At 45.5% G+C, this 19,907-nt stretch overlaps 3 protein-coding genes and 2 pseudogenes across 3 annotated transcripts; all 5 read right to left on the bottom strand.

Annotated features, from left to right (window-relative positions):
- Nucleotides 1–2,720: 2,720 nt before the first annotated feature.
- On the bottom strand, nt 2,721–4,724 carry LOC116922642 (annotated as a pseudogene).
- Nucleotides 4,725–6,100: 1,376 nt separating this feature from the next.
- LOC123470373 lies at nt 6,101–8,991 on the bottom strand (annotated as a pseudogene).
- Nucleotides 8,957–13,636, bottom strand: LOC123470357. Its single transcript, XM_045170581.1, is given in 7 exon segments — nt 8,957–9,453; nt 10,837–11,598; nt 11,781–11,926; nt 12,386–12,500; nt 12,819–13,055; nt 13,058–13,420; nt 13,423–13,636. Coding segments are annotated over 7 exon segments (2,328 nt in total). The 5' UTR covers nt 13,631–13,636.
- A 166-nt stretch (nt 13,637–13,802) lies between these two features.
- On the bottom strand, nt 13,803–17,486 carry LOC123470336. The gene is made up of 2 exons (XM_045170543.1): nt 15,791–17,486; nt 13,803–14,038 (listed from the first exon to the last, which is right to left on the bottom strand). The coding sequence occupies exons 1-2, from the start codon at nt 17,484–17,486 to the stop codon at nt 13,803–13,805; spliced, it is 1,932 nt and encodes a 643-aa protein (XP_045026478.1).
- Nucleotides 17,487–18,362: 876 nt separating this feature from the next.
- Nucleotides 18,363–19,337, bottom strand: LOC123470314. Its single transcript, XM_045170486.1, has one exon. It carries the CDS (start codon nt 19,335–19,337, stop codon nt 18,363–18,365), a length of 975 nt encoding a protein of 324 aa, XP_045026421.1.
- Nucleotides 19,338–19,907: the final 570 nt, after the last annotated feature.

Here is a 19,907-nt window from a genome sequence, read left to right as displayed (position 1 = left end):
AAAGACACCTACCCCGCCCGAAGACATATTCTTACATCTGCCGACTAACACGAGAGCATCATTGTCTAGCCGGGAACTTACAGAACATCTTCCTACCTTTTCCTACTTCTAGAATATTCTTGCACCTGCACCGCACGCGCCAGAATAGTTAAACCCTTCTTAGATTAAGATCACAATGCATAAATAAAAGTAAGATATAGAAATATTTTTACTAATTATTCACTTAAACCCTAGTGAAGTGACCTGTCCGAACTGTCACCTCAGTTCGGGGTGGCTTTAACACAGAACTATTAAATACAAATTTATATCTCAAACTCACGCTTTCTCCTGTAAATCGTACGGCTTAAAACAGTAATTCTTCTCCCCCTCCCGTGATTCATCATAGCGGATCACTCCTTAACCTCCCTTATATATGACTTAAATGAGTTGACAGAACTGTCAACTCGAGTCGGAGTGGCTTTTGCACGACCCTCAAATGTTTGAACGAAGTCAAACGTTATACTTACTTCATCAAGACTCTTAATCCAGCGAAGATTCAGAGCAGCAGGAAGAGAAAGCATCCAGTTCCTCACGTCATTCTCCGTCACTTATCCTTGGGTCTCGTGGAAAAACTTTGCATAGCTCACTCAACAATATTCATCAATGACTTTCTTCAATTCACAACCCTATTACAGCGTCTAGTAAACTTTGCAGCAGTACCAGACCAAACCCACCAAATAGTTCTAATCTCATCTCACACCTGGAAAACCTAGAGGATCTTCCGTAAATACTAAAAACGGTATAATTCACAGTACAACAGCTAAGAGCCCTGATCAAAAAGGAAAACTAACGCACATTCACGTCAACGTTAACCTCCAACAACAAGACACAAGCGAGAGGAGCAGCGCAAGTCTCAGCCCCATTCTCGCGGAACAGCAAGCGCACACACAATCACCCCCTAGCGTACAAAACACACTACAGATAAGTGAGACAGCCAGCGAATTCCAAGCAACACCACTTAGACCACCACACGGAGAATTAACGCAGCTTCAACAAACAAAAAAAAACTACCAGTGCCAACCGTGGCAGAATGAACGATAAAAAATGAAACAATGAAAAATGAACAATAAAAAGCAAAAAGCTTTTCCATACAGAACAATCAATAAAAATGGGTCTACTTCAATATTCATTAGTGACAAATGTCATTCCAATAGGAGAACTACAGAAAGGATAACGCGCACAAACTATGCTTATCCAATTACAACATTTTACTGGAGGTCCATCGATTCGTTTCAACCGCTGGATCAAGTTGTTCGAAAATATCGTAGCTATGTCAAACTGGAATAAAGAAAGAATGAATATGTTGGTGACTAAAATGGCCGGTTCCGCTCACGATATTCTACAAAATATTCTCGAAAGCATCACTCAAGATTACAAATAAGAGACTTCTACAAGAACGTTTCAATGGAAACGAAAATCAATATTTTTTCAAAACACAGATTGAAGAAGTTAAATTACATCCAGTTGAAGCTTTTATTGATTATAATTTCCGCCTCAAAAACATTTTTGAACATTGATACCCCAAGGGCAAAGAAGAAACAAACACCGATGAAACAACGTGACTCCAAATGCTCTGACAACAATTTTTGCACCCTTATGCATAACCTTATGCAAAAACACCTTTTTTGCGGTTCTCTCAGTACTACAATTTTCACCCAAACGGTACTATTTTTCGTGTGTACGTTCTCAACAAACAGCTAGGGCTACGAAGACACAAAAGAGCTTAAAAAAAGAGCTACGTTAGTTCTACCAGTAGCCTAATTTTCAGATTTTTCTCCGTTTATTCAACGATTTTAGAGTAGGTTAAAAAAAGAAATTATGGAAATCCTTTTTTTGCGGCATCAACCAGAGTTGCCCTTCCTTCGTTTTCCCTATAGTTTACCAGAGTAATAGAATACTATATATATATTGTTACGATTTCCAACATTAATTGCCGACGACCGGCGACCGTTGACCAACGACAGTCAACGAACTCAGAATACCAAGAAACCTTGACCTGCCTGTTTCGTCTATCATCAAGAGTTCTTTTCCTTTTTTTTGAACGGCCGATTAGTGTTAGCTGAGCTCGACTAGAGGGTGATTCCCATTAAAACCTTTTGTGGTACATTTTAAAACTCTTCTAGTTAACCGTGAGTTAATTTCTTTTTCCTCCCGTCGGATATGCAAGTAGTTAGATCATGTGTTTAAACAATTTAATGTGATTCTATGTAAAGATTGGTCCTAAAATGCCACTCAGCATGGCCAGTGAGGTCAATGTAATTCTATGTATGTGTTGGACTGAGATGGTACTGGCTGGCGACCAACAGTAAACTGTTATGTTGTCATCGGTGGTGTCGTCTCTGGCAGGATGGAGGATGATCGTCGAGGCGTTTGATGAGAAGGACCCGACTTCCAACTCCTCGAGGGATTCGTCATTCGATGCGTCCAGGGAGGATTCGTCTTGCGCATCTTAATAGGAACCCTCACATGGTGATCTGCACAATAAAGGATGTCTTCGTCGTCCATGTCGCAGACCCCCCAAGCAGCTTCAGTTTCCTTCGAGTCGCTCTTGTTTTCGGCCGATTGGAAGGGAAATGGGATTTGGTGCCTGTGGGAAGAATTAGGTAGGGATATGGGTTGCTAGGAGACGGTTAGGTTATGGATTAACAGGGAGAAAGGGGCACATTGTATACATGGACTATCTAATGCGAATCTCTACTAAAGATACTGCTAGAAGACCTACACATTGCATGAGACATAAGATGTTTAAGGGTACAATCAACTGGTGGGGGTTTTGCTACTAAGGGCGCGAGAGGCGAGCGGCTGCTTCCCTATGTTGTGCCAAACTACGAGGGTAAGAGGTGGGTGGACTGATGTACTGTTGTTGGTTTAACCCTAGCCGCCCTATAAGATTGGGTCCGGCAGGTGTTGGGGCTGGTGGTATGTTGTCAATGGTAACGGGGGGCTGGGGCCCAAGCTGGTAGCTGGTTGGAAAGCCAGTTCGATATCTCGATGTGTGGGATGGGGTGGCGTTGACCAACTACACGGGTTTAAGAACCGGCAGCAGGGGATGTAAAGGCCCAGGAGAGAGCCTAGTCCACAGAAACGAAAAGCCAAAGCAATAGATACTCCTATTCCATGATGCCAAAATTTCGAAGCAAGAATCCGATCCTTGCCATGAAGGAGACGTCTTGTGCTTGTCCGGGCTGGACGAGGACTGTGTTGACGTGTCATTCGCCCGACATTTCTGTGACATAGCCCATCTGTATGTACGCCAGGATTTCGGCCAAGATGGTTGAAGCCCTAAGGGGATGCGACGTTATTGTTGGGTGCAACTGCAGTATCATGCCCAAAGAGTAATCGACCACCAGGGGCATAGTGTCGATGAAACGGCTGCCTTGTATCTGTAGGTTGGAGTTGATGGGCATCCAGGTGTTGTTCTTGAAGGTGTGGGCTTTCCCGTTGAATTTGACGAAGTTTGCGTGCCAGTAGCAATCGGAGTACTTCGTGAGCTCCCAACTTTCCACGTTGATGGTCTGGTTGCCCCACCAATGTTGGGCTCCACATGGCGTGAAAACCGTCTCGAAGGTGACGTTGCTGGGAAAACACTGCAACACGGATACGGATGCCCTGACCGCCAGTAGCTTGGAGCATAATGGAAAGTACAGATGCTTAGCGGCTAACCATCCGTCCTACTGTGCAGTCGTTGTAGTGGCGTGGTTGGCTGTTTTCCGGCTTTCGCATTGCAGGTTACGAATTTCCCGGGCTAGGTGTTTTGAAATTTCCATTGCGAAGTCTCTGATGTATTGTGTATGACTGGCGTATTCGATCTCCGCCCGTTTCAGTTCGGACAGTGCCATGTTGGTCATGGCGTCCGCGTTATTGGGCCCCATCTCGACGAGATCGGTTCCCTTGGCGGCTTCTCGCACCGCGATGATGACTCTGTCCATACCTAGGACCAGATGCTAGGTAGTGAGGTTTCCTCCTCCGCAGACGGAACTGTTTATTATTGAATATATGAATTCTAGCTGCATGATTGGGTCCCGAATACGGAAGGTATTGTCCTTTTCGGTTGAGTACTTGACGCCCATTCCCTTTTCGAAAACCCTTAACTCACACGGCTTCGCTTCCTTCCAGGAATCGTCCCAAACTAGGGTCAAGAGCTTGTGTTTGAAAGTGCCTTTTATCGCTCCAGGGATGTCGCCAAGTGGAGAGCTGATGGTACAGTTCGGACATTCGCTCTGTAAGGCCACTTTTTCGAGACGACAGTTGGTCATCTTTTCTGTCGCCGTCCGAAGCCAACTGGTTTCTACGAATGGGTGGCCTTTCAGGGCGAATGAGTTGAGGCCTGTTATATCCATCGCCTTTCCTCGACATTGTCGTGATTCTCTCATCCTTCGGCACGTTGCTGCATCCACTTCGATGGGTTTGCGGCCGTAAGCTACTTGATCCCATTGCATGAAGTCCTTGTACACTGTAGTGGTGGCTACCCACATGCTACACGTGTAGCCAGCAAAGCGTTTAACTTCTGGTAGTGTAGAGTAGATAGCGTACGTAATGGGCACCGGTAGAGTGGGGGCAGCTTCAAAAGAGCAGTCTTCCTCCGTGAACTCCAGGAATCCCAGTTTTGCCGCACCATCACAGTTACACACGGTAGCGTTAAATATGGCCAAGGGGGAAAAAAACAGGAGGGCGAGGAGAGACATCAACAATAATTTAGGCAAGTGAAGATACGATACGGCAAATAGCACGAAATAACGAGTAAAACAAGGAAATGCATGGATTATGGACATGGAATTATGGATTACTAAAGGGTCGCGTAGCGACCCGAAGAGTAATCTAGATTATTAGAAATGAAAGAACGAGACCTTGACGGTGTAGAACCCATTTTATTAGCTCCTCAAAAGACAAAAAATAATCTGGCAACGCCTGAATGTCTGCACAGTGGGCGCGCCAGATCCCCACATCCTCAGAACTTTTTACAGATACAAATAAACACAAACATGATTGACTTCAAAAACAGATATTCTGTGTTGGTGAGGAACGCGAACTAAATCTTGTTGAGGATACGTTAATTACCGTAGCCGTTCTTGGAGTTAATGAAGCGTTTACCTCTGTAAAAGAAAAAAGGACATGAATTTAAACAGGGAGGTGAGGGAAGGATTAACGAGACCGTTAAGGTCTCGTTCTTTCATTTCTAATAATCTAGATTACTCTTCTGGTTGCTACGCGAACCCTCAAGTAATCCACAATTATTATCATTCAGCCACTTCGACCTTAACGGTGACTTTAAAGATGATGTCAATCTGTTTGTGAGAAGATTGAACTTGCAACAGATGCGGAAGTCAAAGGGCGATTGTAAAATCGATTAAATGTGGACTCGTTAGTCCAACTAGCGGGCTTTCAAAATTTGTTCAATGGGAATGCCTACTTTGGCTGCTTTAGATGCACCTGAGCCTCTCGTGGAGTGTGCGGAAAACAAATTATCTATTCCAGCGTCTGACAGACACTTTTTTATCTACCTGGCGATAGTGGAAGAGCCCAACGGTCGATAAGGTTTCTTCAGCTAGATAAAGAGGGAATTAGATAATGGACACAATGTCTTCGAGCGTCCCAGATAATCTTCGAGGCAATCAACTGGACAATTACGCCCAGAGAGGCGAGGCAGAGAAATAGATTGTACCGGCCCATCATGTTGGGTCTTGCGCGGGCGGGAAAGAGAAAAGGTCGCTGCAGATGCGGAACAATGAATGGAGGTTCTCATGATAGCTGTAATTTCGGACACTCGAAGAAATGCTGACAGAGCAATAAGGGTAATGAGTTTATAAGAGATGACTATAAGAGAGAAATCAGAATAATCAGGTAATGACGACAAGAATTTGAAAACGTCGTCTGGATTCCACATTTTGCTGTATCGAGAGCGAGGGGGTAATGAATTGTAGCATCCTTTTAAAAGCTGGACCACCATAGGTTGTTCCCCAATATTAACGCCTTTTATGGGCTCCAAGGTCATCGATAGCATCGAACAGTGTAAATTTATCGTTTGCGTCGCAAAATCGGAATCAAACAAGTGAGTGAGATACTACAAGATAGTATTTAAATCGTTTGACAAGGGATCCTGGTTCCCTGCAATGCACCAACGGTACCAGCCATTCCAGGCTGACTGATAGGTAGATAATGTAGATCCACGGGAGCTGGCCAACAATAATTTAACAACTGCTGGCGGAAGGCCTCGGTTTTCGAGGCGTCCCCTGATATTTTCCATGCGGATAGGAGGAAATTTTCCGATTGAATGAGTGGGTGTGGCTCGAGAGAGTTCGAATGAATGAGGATCAGATGTGAGCTGAACACACTCGGAATGTCTGTTGCCATTTCCAACAGAAGAGGGAACCATGGCTGAGACGGCCAGAGCGGGCAAACTAGAATGATAAAGGCTTTCTGTCTCTTTTTCTTTGTCAAACATCTCGGAATCATTGGGAATGGTGGGAACGCGTAACAATTCAGCCGCGCCCAATTGAGGGAGAATGCGTTCAAGGCTATCGCATTCGGTTGGGGAAGCCAGGAGACAAACTTCGGCAATTGTTTGTTCCATGCTGCCGAAAAAAGATCCACCTACATGGCCCACACGTCTTGGAGACGTTTGAATGCCCCTGTGAATAACATCAAATCGCTGGGGTCTAATGTTGACCGTGACTCCCGGTCTGCAATGAAATTAAACATCCCAGGTAAATGGGAAGCTGACAAAGAGATGTTGCGTGTTTCACACCAAGAAATCATTCGAGAAGAGATGGCGGAGAGGGAACGGGACTTGGTGCAACCGCAATTATTTATGTAAGCTACAGCTGTAGAATTGTCCAAAAGAAGAGAGACAGAAATATCGCGCGAATTATGTGTAAAAATTTGCAGGGCATAAAGGGAGCCTAATAATTCAAGCTTATTAATGTGACGTGATTGGTCGGCAAGAGGCCGGGGGCCTCTTGCAGTAACATCATCACACACCGATCCCCGAGGTGGAGACGTTTGAATGCCCCTGTGAATAACATCAAATCGCTGGGGTCTAATGTTGACCGTGACTCCCGGTCTGCAATGAAATTAAACATCCCAGGTAAATGGGAAGCTGACAAAGAGATGTTGCGTGTTTCACACCAAGAAATCATTCGAGAAGAGATGGCGGAGAGGGAACGGGACTTGGTGCCACCGCAATTATTTATGTAAGCTACAGCTGTAGAATTGTCCAAAAGAAGAGAGACAGAAATATCGCGCGAATTATGTGTAAAAATTTGCAGGGCATAAAGGGAGCCTAATAATTCAAGCTTATTAATGTGACGTGATTGGTCGGCAAGAGGCCGGGGGCCTCTTGCAGTAACATCATCACACACCGATCCCCACCCTTGCAATGAGGCGTCAAAATAAATTGATAAGTCGGTAGGAAGAATGGATTTGCTAATTGAAGGTTTAAGATTGCAAACCCAACGCTGAATATCAATTCGTGCTTCTTTCGTGGGAGTAACTAGTTTGTTCAAACTACTAAAAACTCCAACAGACTGAATGTAAAATCTTTGTAAGGATCTGTAGTGACTTTGGGCGTAAGGAACCGATGGTATCGACCAAGAGAAATTCCCGAGTACGGCGGCCAGCTCGCGAAGCTTTACTTGATCTTTTTGCAAAATGGATCGGCAGAGGGAGACAATGTTCTCGACTTTACTTTTGGGAAGGGAAAAGGACAACATGCGCGAGTCGATTAGAGACCTAGAAATTCGATAGACTGAGACGGGATTACGACCGATTTCTCCCAATTGATAAGGACGCCAATGGATTAGAGTAAATTCACGCCTGTGCGCAAATGTCCTAGAACTTCATTGGTAGAACTGCCCAGGATTAACTTATCGTCAAGATAAATTAGCAAACGAATTCCAAGTTTACGCAAATGAGCAATTTTTGGTTTCATGAGCTTAGTCAATATCCGGGAGGCCCTACTCAATCCAAACGGCAAGCATACGTATTGGTATACGACGCCATTCCAGATAAAACGCAAAAATCTGTTGTGTTGACTAGACACAGGAACAACAAAATATGCATCTTGTAAGTCGAGTTTGACAAGTCAATCGTTTCTGCGAATCAAATATTTGACATTGTCTAAGCATTCCATTTTGAAGTGCTCATATCGAGTAAATCGGTTGAGCGCCTTGAGATTAAAAATGGGGTGATACTTTCCGGTTGCTTTTTTTGGGACAACAAATTGGTTACTGATAAAACTATTCTCGATGGAAGAGGGGGCCATAACGATGGCTCCTTTCTTTTTAAGGGACTCGACTTCCGAGTTGCAAATTGACGTTTTTTCCTTGTCCATAATTACTAATTACTTCTGGTGGGATAGACTTTTGAACGGAAGAATGAGTAAATTCAACAGAATACCCATATTAAAAAATACTTAAGATCCAAGGATCATCAGTGAAAGCTTGCCAGGCATTGGTAAAAAGAGAGAGGCGACCGCCTACAATCGAACTATCAACAGAAGAGACAGGGGGAGAAACTCTTATACGTACTTGTTATTATTAGAAGCGCCGGTAAATTGTTGACCGTCGGACTTGTTGGGGCAGTTAAACGAATGGTGTTTGTTGAAGTTCCAATTACCGTTGGACTTAAAATTTGTGCCAGAGCCAGAATTTGATCCGCCTCTGCGGAAATGAGAACTGCCTCCGCGGCTGTTGGAAGGACAACCGTAGCGTCCGATCTGATCCATTTTGTCATCAGCAATCGCTTTTTTTTCCAAAGCGTCAATAAATTTGTTGCCAAATAAATTACGGTAATCACGAGATGAGAACAGGCGATTATCGGTCGACATCGTAGAGAATTTGGGTGCGCAATGGCACATGGCGTTGGAACGTCTCATCTTGGTGATGCGAGAAAACACGTGGCCCAGCAAACGAATAGCAGTTTAAACGGGCATCTCAGCATTAGAATTTTCGGGCATAACGCCCCACATGTAGACTAGAGGCTGAAAGGAGTCTTTCACTTCTGTTTGCAATGATAAGAGCTGTTTCTCCCAGAAATCTTTCAACTTAGCGCGATCAGACGATTCACCAAGATTACGAAGCCATTTGCGAGCCATTGACGGGTACAATAATTGAGCCATACGTTCAAATTCACCTTCAAATTTGGGAACATAAGCAGACCGGAGGGTGTTTCCCTCGGATTTGGATTCAATACCTTCTTTCATCCATCGACGTAGGTCGCGAACACGTGATCGAGGCAGCATGGCGACGTTGGATGGCTCGTCAAATCCGTTTGTATTCACGTCATCCTTGCGGGGAATTTTACGATCGTGAGATCTCGTAGATGACGATGAATTCCAGCTTGAACCAGAAGAGGAACTATCACTAGAATTACGACGCTTCTTCTTGTTCTTCTTTGCACCACGTGACTCCATGGAGACTGAAACATCAGGTGGTAAATCAGGTTAATTAACACTATTTCCACCTAAATCTACAGTAAGCGTGTCACCAGACATGCTTCCAGACGGAAGACTACGTAGGGCATGACGCCGTTCAGTAGATTAACTTCACGATTTCGAGGACGGACTAAGCTTGACGGACGGAGTCACCCATAGTCATGGGGACGGATCACCAATGACTAAGCTTGGACGGAGCTGAAAAGGTTCTGAGGATGTGGGGATCTGGCGCGCCCACTGTGCAGTCAGGCGTTGCCAGATTTTTTTTTTTTTCTTTTGAGGAGCTAATAAAATGTGTTCTACATCGTTTAGGCCGAAGTGGCTGAATGATAATAATTGTTAATTCCATGAGGTATAAAATATATCCATATAAAACACAATTAAGTTCGAGGGAGGGTGTAAAAGGTTAGAACATAAATAAACAAAACAAATGAATGACTTCTGAAGAGTTCCTGACCTCTGGAACAAGACAACCCGGTGATTAGCTGCGTTGGTTGTTCTTGAAGTTTTTGTTGCCACCTCTGAAAGGAAAACAAAGAATAATTTTTTTTTTTTTTTTATGATTAATTAAATGGGTGGCAGGTGGGAAATAGAGACCGTTAAAGTCTCGTATTTTAATTAGTCCTCTAATTAAAATTACACTTCAGTCGCTTCGCGACCTCGTGGAATTAACAATTACACTCCCAATACAATACGCACTTTAACGGTGACTTCAAAGATCAATCACTCGGAACTTATTTGAGTTAACACTGCTTCCGTTACCGTGGTACCAACTAACTCGCGATGATAAAATTTTTGAAATGTCGATTTTCTCGACCAGTTAGCTGTTTTAAGGATGGTATCCACTGGGATACCTTGCTTTACAGCTTTAGAGGCAGCAGCGCCGCGGGTAGAGTGAGCAGAAAACGATGACGGGTCTAGACCAGCGTCGGATAAACACGTCTTGATCCAGCGACCCAATGTAGACGAACCGACTGGTTTGTGAGGTCTTCTAATTGACAAAAAAACAGCAGACGAGTCTGGATCTCTCCATTCTCTAGAGATAGCAACATAAGACTCAAGGCACTCCACCGGGCAACATTTGCCTTTAAAACGAGGTAGCACGAATTATTTAAGCGGACCCGAGTGCTGCGCTTTCTTCGGTCGGGTGAGGGAGAAACTGGCTGCTGTTGGTGAAAATTTTAATGAATGAAAGGAAATTAACATAATTTCAGATACACGAGATATAGTGGCCAGAGCCAATAAAGTGGCTAACTTTTTATATAAGACAGCGACACCGAGATCGGAATTATTGGGCAAGGAGTCCAAATAAATTAAGACAACCTCTGGATCCCAAAGGGAATTATATCTGGCTTTAGGAGGCTTACGATTAAAACAGCCTTTTAGCAATTGCACAACAGTTGGGTGTTCCCCTATTTTGTATCCGTCAATGGGGTCGAGAGTGGAGGAAAGCATTGAACGAGATGTATTGACGGAACTGTATGAGGAATTAGAATTAGCCAAATCTGTCAGAAATTGCAGAATGGTTATCAAAGAAGAAGACAAGGGATCCGAACCCTGTTCGTGGTTCCAATTAACCCAATTCTTCCAGGCGGACTCGTAACTAGCTGTTGTGGACTCACGGACACATTCCATGAGAAGGTCGACAGTCTCTTTTGAAAATCCTTTACTTTCAAATCGTCGCCTGACAATTTCCACGCGACTAGAAGGAATTTCTTTGACTGAATTAATGGGTGTGGCTCTAGCATTGGCGAGTGTAACAAGAGTCGATGCGGAGTTAGAATTCGAGGAAATTCGATCGACATTTGCAATAGAAGGGGGAACCAAGGTTGAGAGGGCCAAAGAGGGCCCACGAGAACAAGATCCGCCTTCTCTTTCTTTATCTTGGCCATGCAGCGTGGGATGAGAGCAAATGGGGGAAAGGCGTAGCCGAGAAACTTCCGCCAATTCAATGCGAATGCGTTGATCGTCGAAGCTTTGGGTTGCGGTAGCCAACTCACGAAATTGGAAAGCTGAGCGTTCCAGGCCGACGCAAAGAGGTCGATTTGTACAGTCCAAATGTTCGATAGTTGTTTGAACCTGTCTTGCAGCAGCATCCAATCGCTTGAGTCGGGCGCCGTCCTCAACTCCTCGTCTGCAATAACGTTAGAATTTCCCGGTAAATGCGAGGCCAAAATGCGAATATTGCGAGCTTCACACCATTGAATAATCTGAGCCGCGATGATAGAAAGACCTCTTGAATGCGTACCCCCAGACTTATTAATATAGGCGACTGCTGTGGAGTTATCTAAGAATAATTGAATAGAAATGCTTTCTGAGGCGTTTGCAAATGCTTGTAACGAAAAATAGGCAGCTAAAAGCTCCAATTCGTTAATATGCCGTTCTGCATCGGTCATTGTCCAAGGTCCCCGAGACCGAGAGCCATCGCAAACTGCACCCCAGCCGGTAAGGGAGGCGACAGAAAAAATAATCAAATCAGGATATTCAGGAAAAAAGGATTTGCGATTACAAAGTTTGAGATGAGATGCCCACCAAACCAAATCAGCCTTGGCGGGTTCAGTGAGGAAAACCATTTTGTTTAAATCTCCATGGGCTTGTGACAGATAGAAATTTTGTAATTTTCTAAAATGACCTTGAGCAAAGGGGACTGAGGGGATAGCCCACGAAAAATTCCCCATGACCTTGGCCAGGTCCCGCAATTTTACTCGCCCAGCCTTATCCGACATAATGTCGTTGCAAAGTTTTACAATAGATTTTACTTTATCCGGGGGCAATGAGAAAGATAGGCAAAGAGAGTTAACAATCATGCCCAGATACTCAATGATTTGTTGAGGCACAATAACCGATTTTTTAGAATTAATTATAAAACCCAGTGATTCTAATAGACTGATAATGATCTCGAGGTCAGCGAGAAGACCGTCCCTAGATTGGTTTAAGATAAGCAAATAGTCAAGGTAAATGATTAACCGGATGCCACGCTCGCGTAAATAGGCCACAACAGGTTTTAAAAGTTTCGTAAAGACTCGCGGGGCTGAACAGAGGGCAAAAGCGAGACAGAGATACTCATAGAGGTTGCCTTTCCAAAAGAAACGGAGAAACTTATAGTGCTTGGGTGACAGGGGCACTAAAAGATAAGCATCCTGTAAATCAAGTTTTACCATCCAATCACTATGTTGAAGAAGGTATTTGACGCAATCCAGACCTTCCATTTTAAAATGCTGGTAAGAGATGAATGCATTCAGACATTTAAAATTAATGATAGGCCGCCAACCGCCCGATTTCTTTGGAACGGCAAACATGTTGGAAATGAAACTGTCGGCAGAGTTAGAATTAACAGGCCTAATTGCACCCTTTGCCAGTAGAGTTGTGATTTCTTGGTCGCAGACAATTTCCATCTCTTTAGACATAATACACCCTGAAGGGGCGAAATGTTGGACGGGGGGTTTAACAAAGTCAATGGCATAACCGTGATTGACTGTAGACAAGATCCTTTGATCATCAGAAAGAGAGAGCCATGCGTCTGCGAATTTTCTCAAACGACCCCCAACATGTGACTGAACGGGAGACATTTTCAGAAAAAAAGGGATGTGAAACCATAAGAAGAACTTACATACCTGTTGTTGGCGCCCTGGGCCGTCTGCCTGAAGTAGGCATTCCCCTTGTCGCTCTTCCCGCCTTTGTTGAAACCACTACTCTGGTTATTACGGCTGACGTACGAGCTTTGATTGCGGCCGCCATTGCGCCGATTGGAATTGCCACCATTCTGGCTGTGTGAGGGACCGCCATCGCGTCCGATTTTCGCCAACTTGGCGTCGTCATCAACTTCTTTTACCATGACGTCTATGAATTTTGAGCCAAACAAACGCTCACACTCACGAGAAGAGAATGCCCGTGGGTCCTTCAGCAATGGTTTCATGGACGGGGCCACATGCCGAATCACATTTTCACGTGCAATTTGGAAACATTTGCAACTGCAGAGCCCATTAAACGGAGAGATGATTCTACACTGTTCAATAACGGATCGTCCACTCTCATCTGGTTCCAGGTATGCAGCATTGGCCGCATTGAGTCCATCATCTGATATTGAATTGACTTCAACATAGTCTCCTGAAAGTCTTTCAATTTAGGCAGCTTCTTGGCTCTCAGCCACTTTCTTTCCATGGACTTATCCAGCTTAGGGCAAAAAAATCAAACGAACTGTCGAAGACTGGCTTGAAATTAAGACGCAATGCCTTGGCCTCGCTGTTAGGTAAGCCCTGAACTAGCCCCTTACGAACCTGACGAGATTTAGAGGCAGAAATGTTAAATGTTTTTTCAGCGGCAGCAACCACGTTTAGCAAACGGCTGCGAGACCGAATCCTGGAAGCTGAGCGTGTACGCGAACGCGGGTTGGAACGAGATCGTGATCGGGACGGGCTACCACGCGGACGATTATCTTGATCGCGCTGAGTTGAGTTGTTACGAGCATGGCTATCACGAGGACGATTATCTCGATCGTGCTGAGTTGAGTTGTTACGAGCATGGCTATCACGTGAACGACTATCTCGATCGCGTGAGTTGCTACGAACACTATTAGGCAAAATAGATAAAATATCTTGATCAGGAACAAATACTCGCGAATCGATAGGTGAATTCCCACGTGGAGGATTCGCCGAAGAAAAAAGAGCACGTTGGCGTAGAACTCAGTCACGGATTTTATTCTACGGCACGGTATGTAGTGAAAAGGCACATGGTTAACTTCGCATGATGAAGTGTTTCTATGGCGGCTACTCAAATTATATTTAGACATCTAACATTTATACGAGGGAATGCGCTACGTGTCACGGCCATTGGGGGTTTAAGGGCGCTCCATGTCCGTAGGCCATGGTAGCGCTCTGTGCGGGGTGCTACGGGGAGGACTGACGGAGCTACTGGCTCTAAAGCCGTTAAAGGGGGTCGTTTCGGGGTTTGAGAGAGGTCTATGTTTAGTCCTTTGTGGAGGTTTGAAGTTATCGCTCCTTCTGGTAAGGGGGATGTACCGGCGTCGAGGTCTATCAGATCCTGTTCTTCCTGCAGAGCTTACTCTTCATCCGTTGGGCTTGTTACTTCTAGTTCGTTGGTGAGCTCCGGTGGTATGGGGTGATCACGGCTCTCTTGGAAATCTACGCAAGGTTTTTCCTTCCAGATAATAGATTCATACAGAGGTTTGATCCTGTTTACGTGCAGCAATTGGGTCTGTTTTCCCACGCATTCTTGAATTTCTACTGTGTGGTTGTTGTTTATTTTTGTGATGCGGTAGGGTCCCATAAAACGGGGAATTAGTTTCTTGCTCGTGCCTGCCATTATCGTTCTTACGTCGATTAGCACCTTGTCACCGATGTTGAAGGCTTGCTCACGAGCCCGCTTGTCTTACCGGGTCCTTTGCTGTTACCTGGCTTGGGTCAAGTTAGCTTTAACGAATACGAAAGCCTCGTGAAGACGTTGCATTAGCTGGCTTTTGTAATCGGATGGAATGATGATGTATGCTGGCTTTTGTAAAAATTGGTCAATGGGCACCACTGCATCTCGGCCATGATTTAAAAAGTAGGGGGTTTCTAGGGTGGAGGAGTGTACAGAGTTTCTGTAGGCGAAAGCAACTGGGCCTAGCACTTCTTCACATTTAGAGAAACCCTGTTTTATGTATTTCTGGCAAACTGGCACTGTCGAGAGATAGCTTGACGTCACTATTCTCGCTCTCCACCACGCATGCGGATGATGGGGATATTTTTGTTCTAACAGCCACAATCATTGTTGGTTTGTCATCGTTTTGAAGTTGATCACTCGATAGACTCGCCTCTCACGACCGTCGATCATAAACTTATGTTCATAAAGAGCGTCTAAACCTAGTACGCATTCTTCCATAATTTCTGGAACGATGATGAACTCTTCCTGAAAGGGTTCACGGGGCCTCTCGTCCTCGACGAGAACATCTACTATTACGGTGCCCTGGCAGACCAGGCGCCTGTTGCTTACATCGAAAAGGTTTTGTAAGATTTAGTTCAGCCCGTGACTGAACTTACCTTAGTAAAGATGAAAATGTAAAGATGAAATAAAGAAAACACGGGAGCACTGGCTGTTGTCTTGACGGTGTGAGGTATATTCAGTAACTAACTGCCCCTTGCCCTGTACATTTTCCGGCCGGTAGGCCGAGGGGCGGGGCTACACAAAATAAATTGTAACAAGGTGGCCTCCTAGCGAGGGCCACCCAAATCATATAAATTAAAACGTGATGGAAGTCGCGTCCGTCTTCCAGCTCGTGTTGTCGGATGTTGGGAACGAGTTTTTTTCCAACCCCCTTCCCACCAGAGCCCGTGGTCCACGGCTCTTCCTGCTCGACTGGATCTGCGGCGGCCACGGTTGGAGTTGCTTTTTTTTTTTCCAATTCCAGCTCTGGCGTAGGTGGAATTTCGACGTCGTCCTGCTGATCCTCACGTAGCTCTAAGGGGTGTAACGATTGAATGGCACGGTTGATAAGGTTCCCGTTCGGCGTCTTGACCATAACCGAACGGATCAACCCGTCTCTGCTAGCGACTAGCTCCTTCACCACTCCTATCGTCCACATAAGGCGCTTGGTGTTGTCATCGTGAATGATGACCACTTCTCCTACCCGGATCTTGCGGCCGGGTCCTCCTTTACAGTGTAACTTGTCGATTTGGAGAAAGTAGTCCGTCACAAATCGTTCGCAGATATCGCTGACATACTCCCTACGTTGACGATCCATTTCCAGCAGTTTCAAATTGGTTGCGTCGGGAGCCATGAGGTTTTTGGCTGGCTCCGGCGGAGTGCAGTTCGAAGGCCTATTGTTGAGAAACTGGTTAGGGGTGATGGGGAGAGGGTCGTCGCTCCCTTCTGCCACGTAGGTGAGTGGCCGTGCATTCACCACGCTATCGGTTTCAATGAGACTAACCTCTAGCTCGTCGTATTTCAGACATGCACGACCATTGGAGCGCCTCAACAAATCCTTCATCGTCCGCACCATGCTCTCCCAGAACCCTCCCCACCATGGGGCTAGGCTGGCCGAGAAAATCCATTCGGTTTTCCGCATTGCCAGAAGGTCGTGGATCGCTGGGTCGGATCTTATGACTTTCAAATGTTTCGAGACGCATCTAAATGTTTGGGCATTGTCCGAATACATGATGGAGACACTACCCCTCCTGGCGGAAAATCTTCGAAATGCGAGGAGGAAGTCGCGCGCGGACATCGTTTTTGTTAGCTCCAGATGGACGGCCCTCGTTACAGCAGAAGTAAATAGGCAGGCATAGCTCTTTGGCTGTTTAACTTTGCCTTTCGTTTTGGCTGAGGATTTGTCCAATTGGCGGTTTTCTTCATTTTCCTCCGTTGGTTCTGTGGTTGGAGGTTCTTCAATGGGCTCCATCGCTGGAGGCTCTACCGTAGGCTCCAAAGCCGAACCATCCGTTAACGAGGGATCCGTGGAGGATGTAGGATCCGTTTGCTTGCGTTTCTTACGCAATGTTGGGTGTTTGTAATACAGCGGCCCTGCGAAATCAACACCAGTGATTTCGAAGGCTTTCGCTTGTTTCAGTCGATTAATCGGTAGAGGTGCAGCTATTTCTCTGAATGGCGGTAAAGATAGCCGTTGGCACTTGACGCAGGCGTGCCAGACTGATTTGGTCTGTTGGCGTCCTTTAATGATCAAAAAACGTTCTCTTAGATCCGATAGAGTGGTTTTAACTCCAGCGTGTTTTAGCGAGACGTGTCGATCTTGGATGATTAGTTTGACGACTGGATGTTGAGCGGGAAGCAAGATGGCGGGTTCAATCTCCCTGTCTCTTAGCGCTAGCTCTACTCTTCCTGTTATTCTAATCAACTTGTCTCTTGCGTCCCACACGGGTCGGAGTGCGGCAATTTTCTCCTTATGGTGCGGTAGCCGCCCTTCTTGCAGATCCTGAAACGTCTTGGGAAAAGCTTCTTTTTGGAGCTGTCTATAAATAAGTAGCTCCGCCTTCGTCAGTTCCTCTACTTTTAGATGTTTTACCATTATCTGTTTTCCGTCTCCTGTCTTGATTGGAGTCTTCACTTGTGTGGCGTTTGTGGGGCGGTTTTTGGAGGCGAATCTCAGTATCCAAGCAGTTCTTCTGAGTAGTCGATTCCAAGACGGAATTCGATCCAGCTGCCATTCCACTGAAGTGGCTGGCTCCACGGAAGCTACCGACATGGTGACGGTTTTCGATTTTGCTTCCGCTTCGATTCTTTCATGATCACTGGGTTCTTCTACCTCGGGCGTTGAATCCGGCCATTTGGTTTCGTCTTCTTTCAGCCATGGTGGTCCGTTCCACCATAGCTCGGAGTGTACCAGCGTTACGGTTGGTGCTCCCCGCGAGGCGAGATCCGCAGGATTTTGGACGCCTGGACAGTGCCGCCACCAATTTGGGCCAGAAAGTTTCTTAATAGCTTCGACTTGGTTCCTGACGAATGGTTTCCACCTGTTGGTGTCTCCTCGGATCCAGCCAAGTGCCACTAGAGAGTCAGCCCAGAATATAGTTCGCCACGATTCGATGTGGAGAAAGTTCTTGAGTTTTTCTCCCAATCGTGCCGCCAGAAGTGAGCTTAATAGCTCCAATCTTGGTAAGGTGACCTTTTTCTTTGGGAGAGGCGCCACTTTTGTCTTGCTAGCAAGAAAAAGGATGACTGTGTCGTCGTTTTTTGTTTGTAGCCTTGCGTAGGCAACGGCTCCATAAGCGGCCTCGGATGCGTCGCCGAAGACATGAATTTCTGCATTTTTTATGACCCTTTTCGAGTAGCCTATCCAACGTGGGATTTTTAAGTTGGCAAACTCGTTCAACCAAGTCATGGCTGCTATCCATGTCTTCCGTATTTCAGGAGGCGCTTCCACATCCCAGTCAATTTCGGCTTCCTAAAGTTTCTGGTAGATTATTTTCAGCAGGAGCGTTGTGGGTGCTAAAAACCCAATGGGATCGAATACCCTTGCCGATATTGTTAAAATATTTCTTTTGGTCACTAGTTCTCCCAATTCCGTCGCAGCTTCGATGATAGGTGCGGGATCGAATTGGAAGGTGTCGGATTCGGTATCCCATCGAATCCCTAGGACCTTAGGCTGACCTTCTTCCAGTTTCTGAGTGAAAATTTTCACTATGGGGTTGATGAGCCCCTTTTCACTGAGAAATTTGCGAAATGTTTTGTCATTGGTGACCCAACTTCGCATGTTGAGTTTTGCCTCCTGGAAGATGGATTTTGTCTCCTGTATCCTGGTTTTAGCTGTAGAGATGTTGTCGGCGCCTCCAAGGTAGTCGTCAACATAAATTTGTTCCTTTAGCTGTCTTACTGTGATGGAGTAGATTGATTTCATGCCGTCTAGGTGCTTGTTTAGGGTAGCTCGCAGCAAAAATGGGCTGGAGCTGAGTCCAAATGGGACTCGTTTCCACTTGTATGCCACTAGAGGCAAATTTGGCGTTTCTGACTCCGTGATCCACAGGAATCTGACAGCTTCGGCGTCTTCAGGATGCAGGGCGATGTTTAAGAAAGCTTTTTCGATGTCTGCTATCCAAGCGATTTTGTTCAAACGGAATCGCATTAAGACGGCTAGCAGATCGGGGTTTAGGTTCGGGTCGGTTTCCAAGACATCGTTGAGGCTTGGGCCATACTTCGATTTTGCCGCCCCGTCGAATACCGGTTGAATCTTCGTGGATTTTTTGTCCTGTCGCATGACAGGATGGTGTGACAGATAAGTGTGGAGTCCTTCGTAGTTCTGGTCTGCCTCCTCTACGAATCTTTGGACGCGAAGCTGGTCTATTTCCTTATGGTAGGCTGATAGAAGCTCTGGTGTTCTTTTGAGTCTTTTCAATAGACTCTCCAGTCTTCCTTTTGCCATCAGGAAATTCTTTTCTAGCCTCCATTTGTCCGTCTTCCACGGGATTGGGGTGCAGTATCGCCCATCTTTTTGACGGGTGATTTTGTCGCCAAAGGAGCTGAGAGCATCGTCTGGCTCTACTGCATCACAATCGTCTAAAATGGCAAAGTGTTCCAGCTTCCAGAACAGAGATAAGTCAAAGTCCGTTGGCCGCTTCAATTCTTCTTTTACGATTTTCCATTTTTCCTTTTTGTTTTTGGAGGTATGGTTGAGCTCCTGGCTGGAAATTTCTTCCATAGGCCTCGGCTGGGCAGGCGAAAATTCTTTGGCCTCCTTGCCGGCTCCCATTACGTCCATATCTTCGGAGGGATTCGTAAAATAAAATTCTGAATCGAGACATCTGGCTGCGTACGATGATACTGTCTGATGATTGGAAAAGCTACTGCATTGTAGCATTTGCTGGATTATTGTCTTTTCTTTTTTCGATCTTTTTTCCTTCGAAGGTCCAGCTATCTTGCGACCTAGTTTTGTGTTGTATGCTCTAAGGCCGCATGGACTTTGGATAGCCGGTTCGTTAGGGATGATCTCAAA

The sequence above is a fragment of the Daphnia magna genome, linkage group LG1, assembly GCF_020631705.1.
Source record: "Daphnia magna isolate NIES linkage group LG1, ASM2063170v1.1, whole genome shotgun sequence".
Taxonomy (NCBI): domain Eukaryota; kingdom Metazoa; phylum Arthropoda; class Branchiopoda; order Diplostraca; family Daphniidae; genus Daphnia; species Daphnia magna.
Note: the sequence above shows the minus strand (reverse complement) of the source record. Positions and strands in the feature narration are given on the sequence as shown.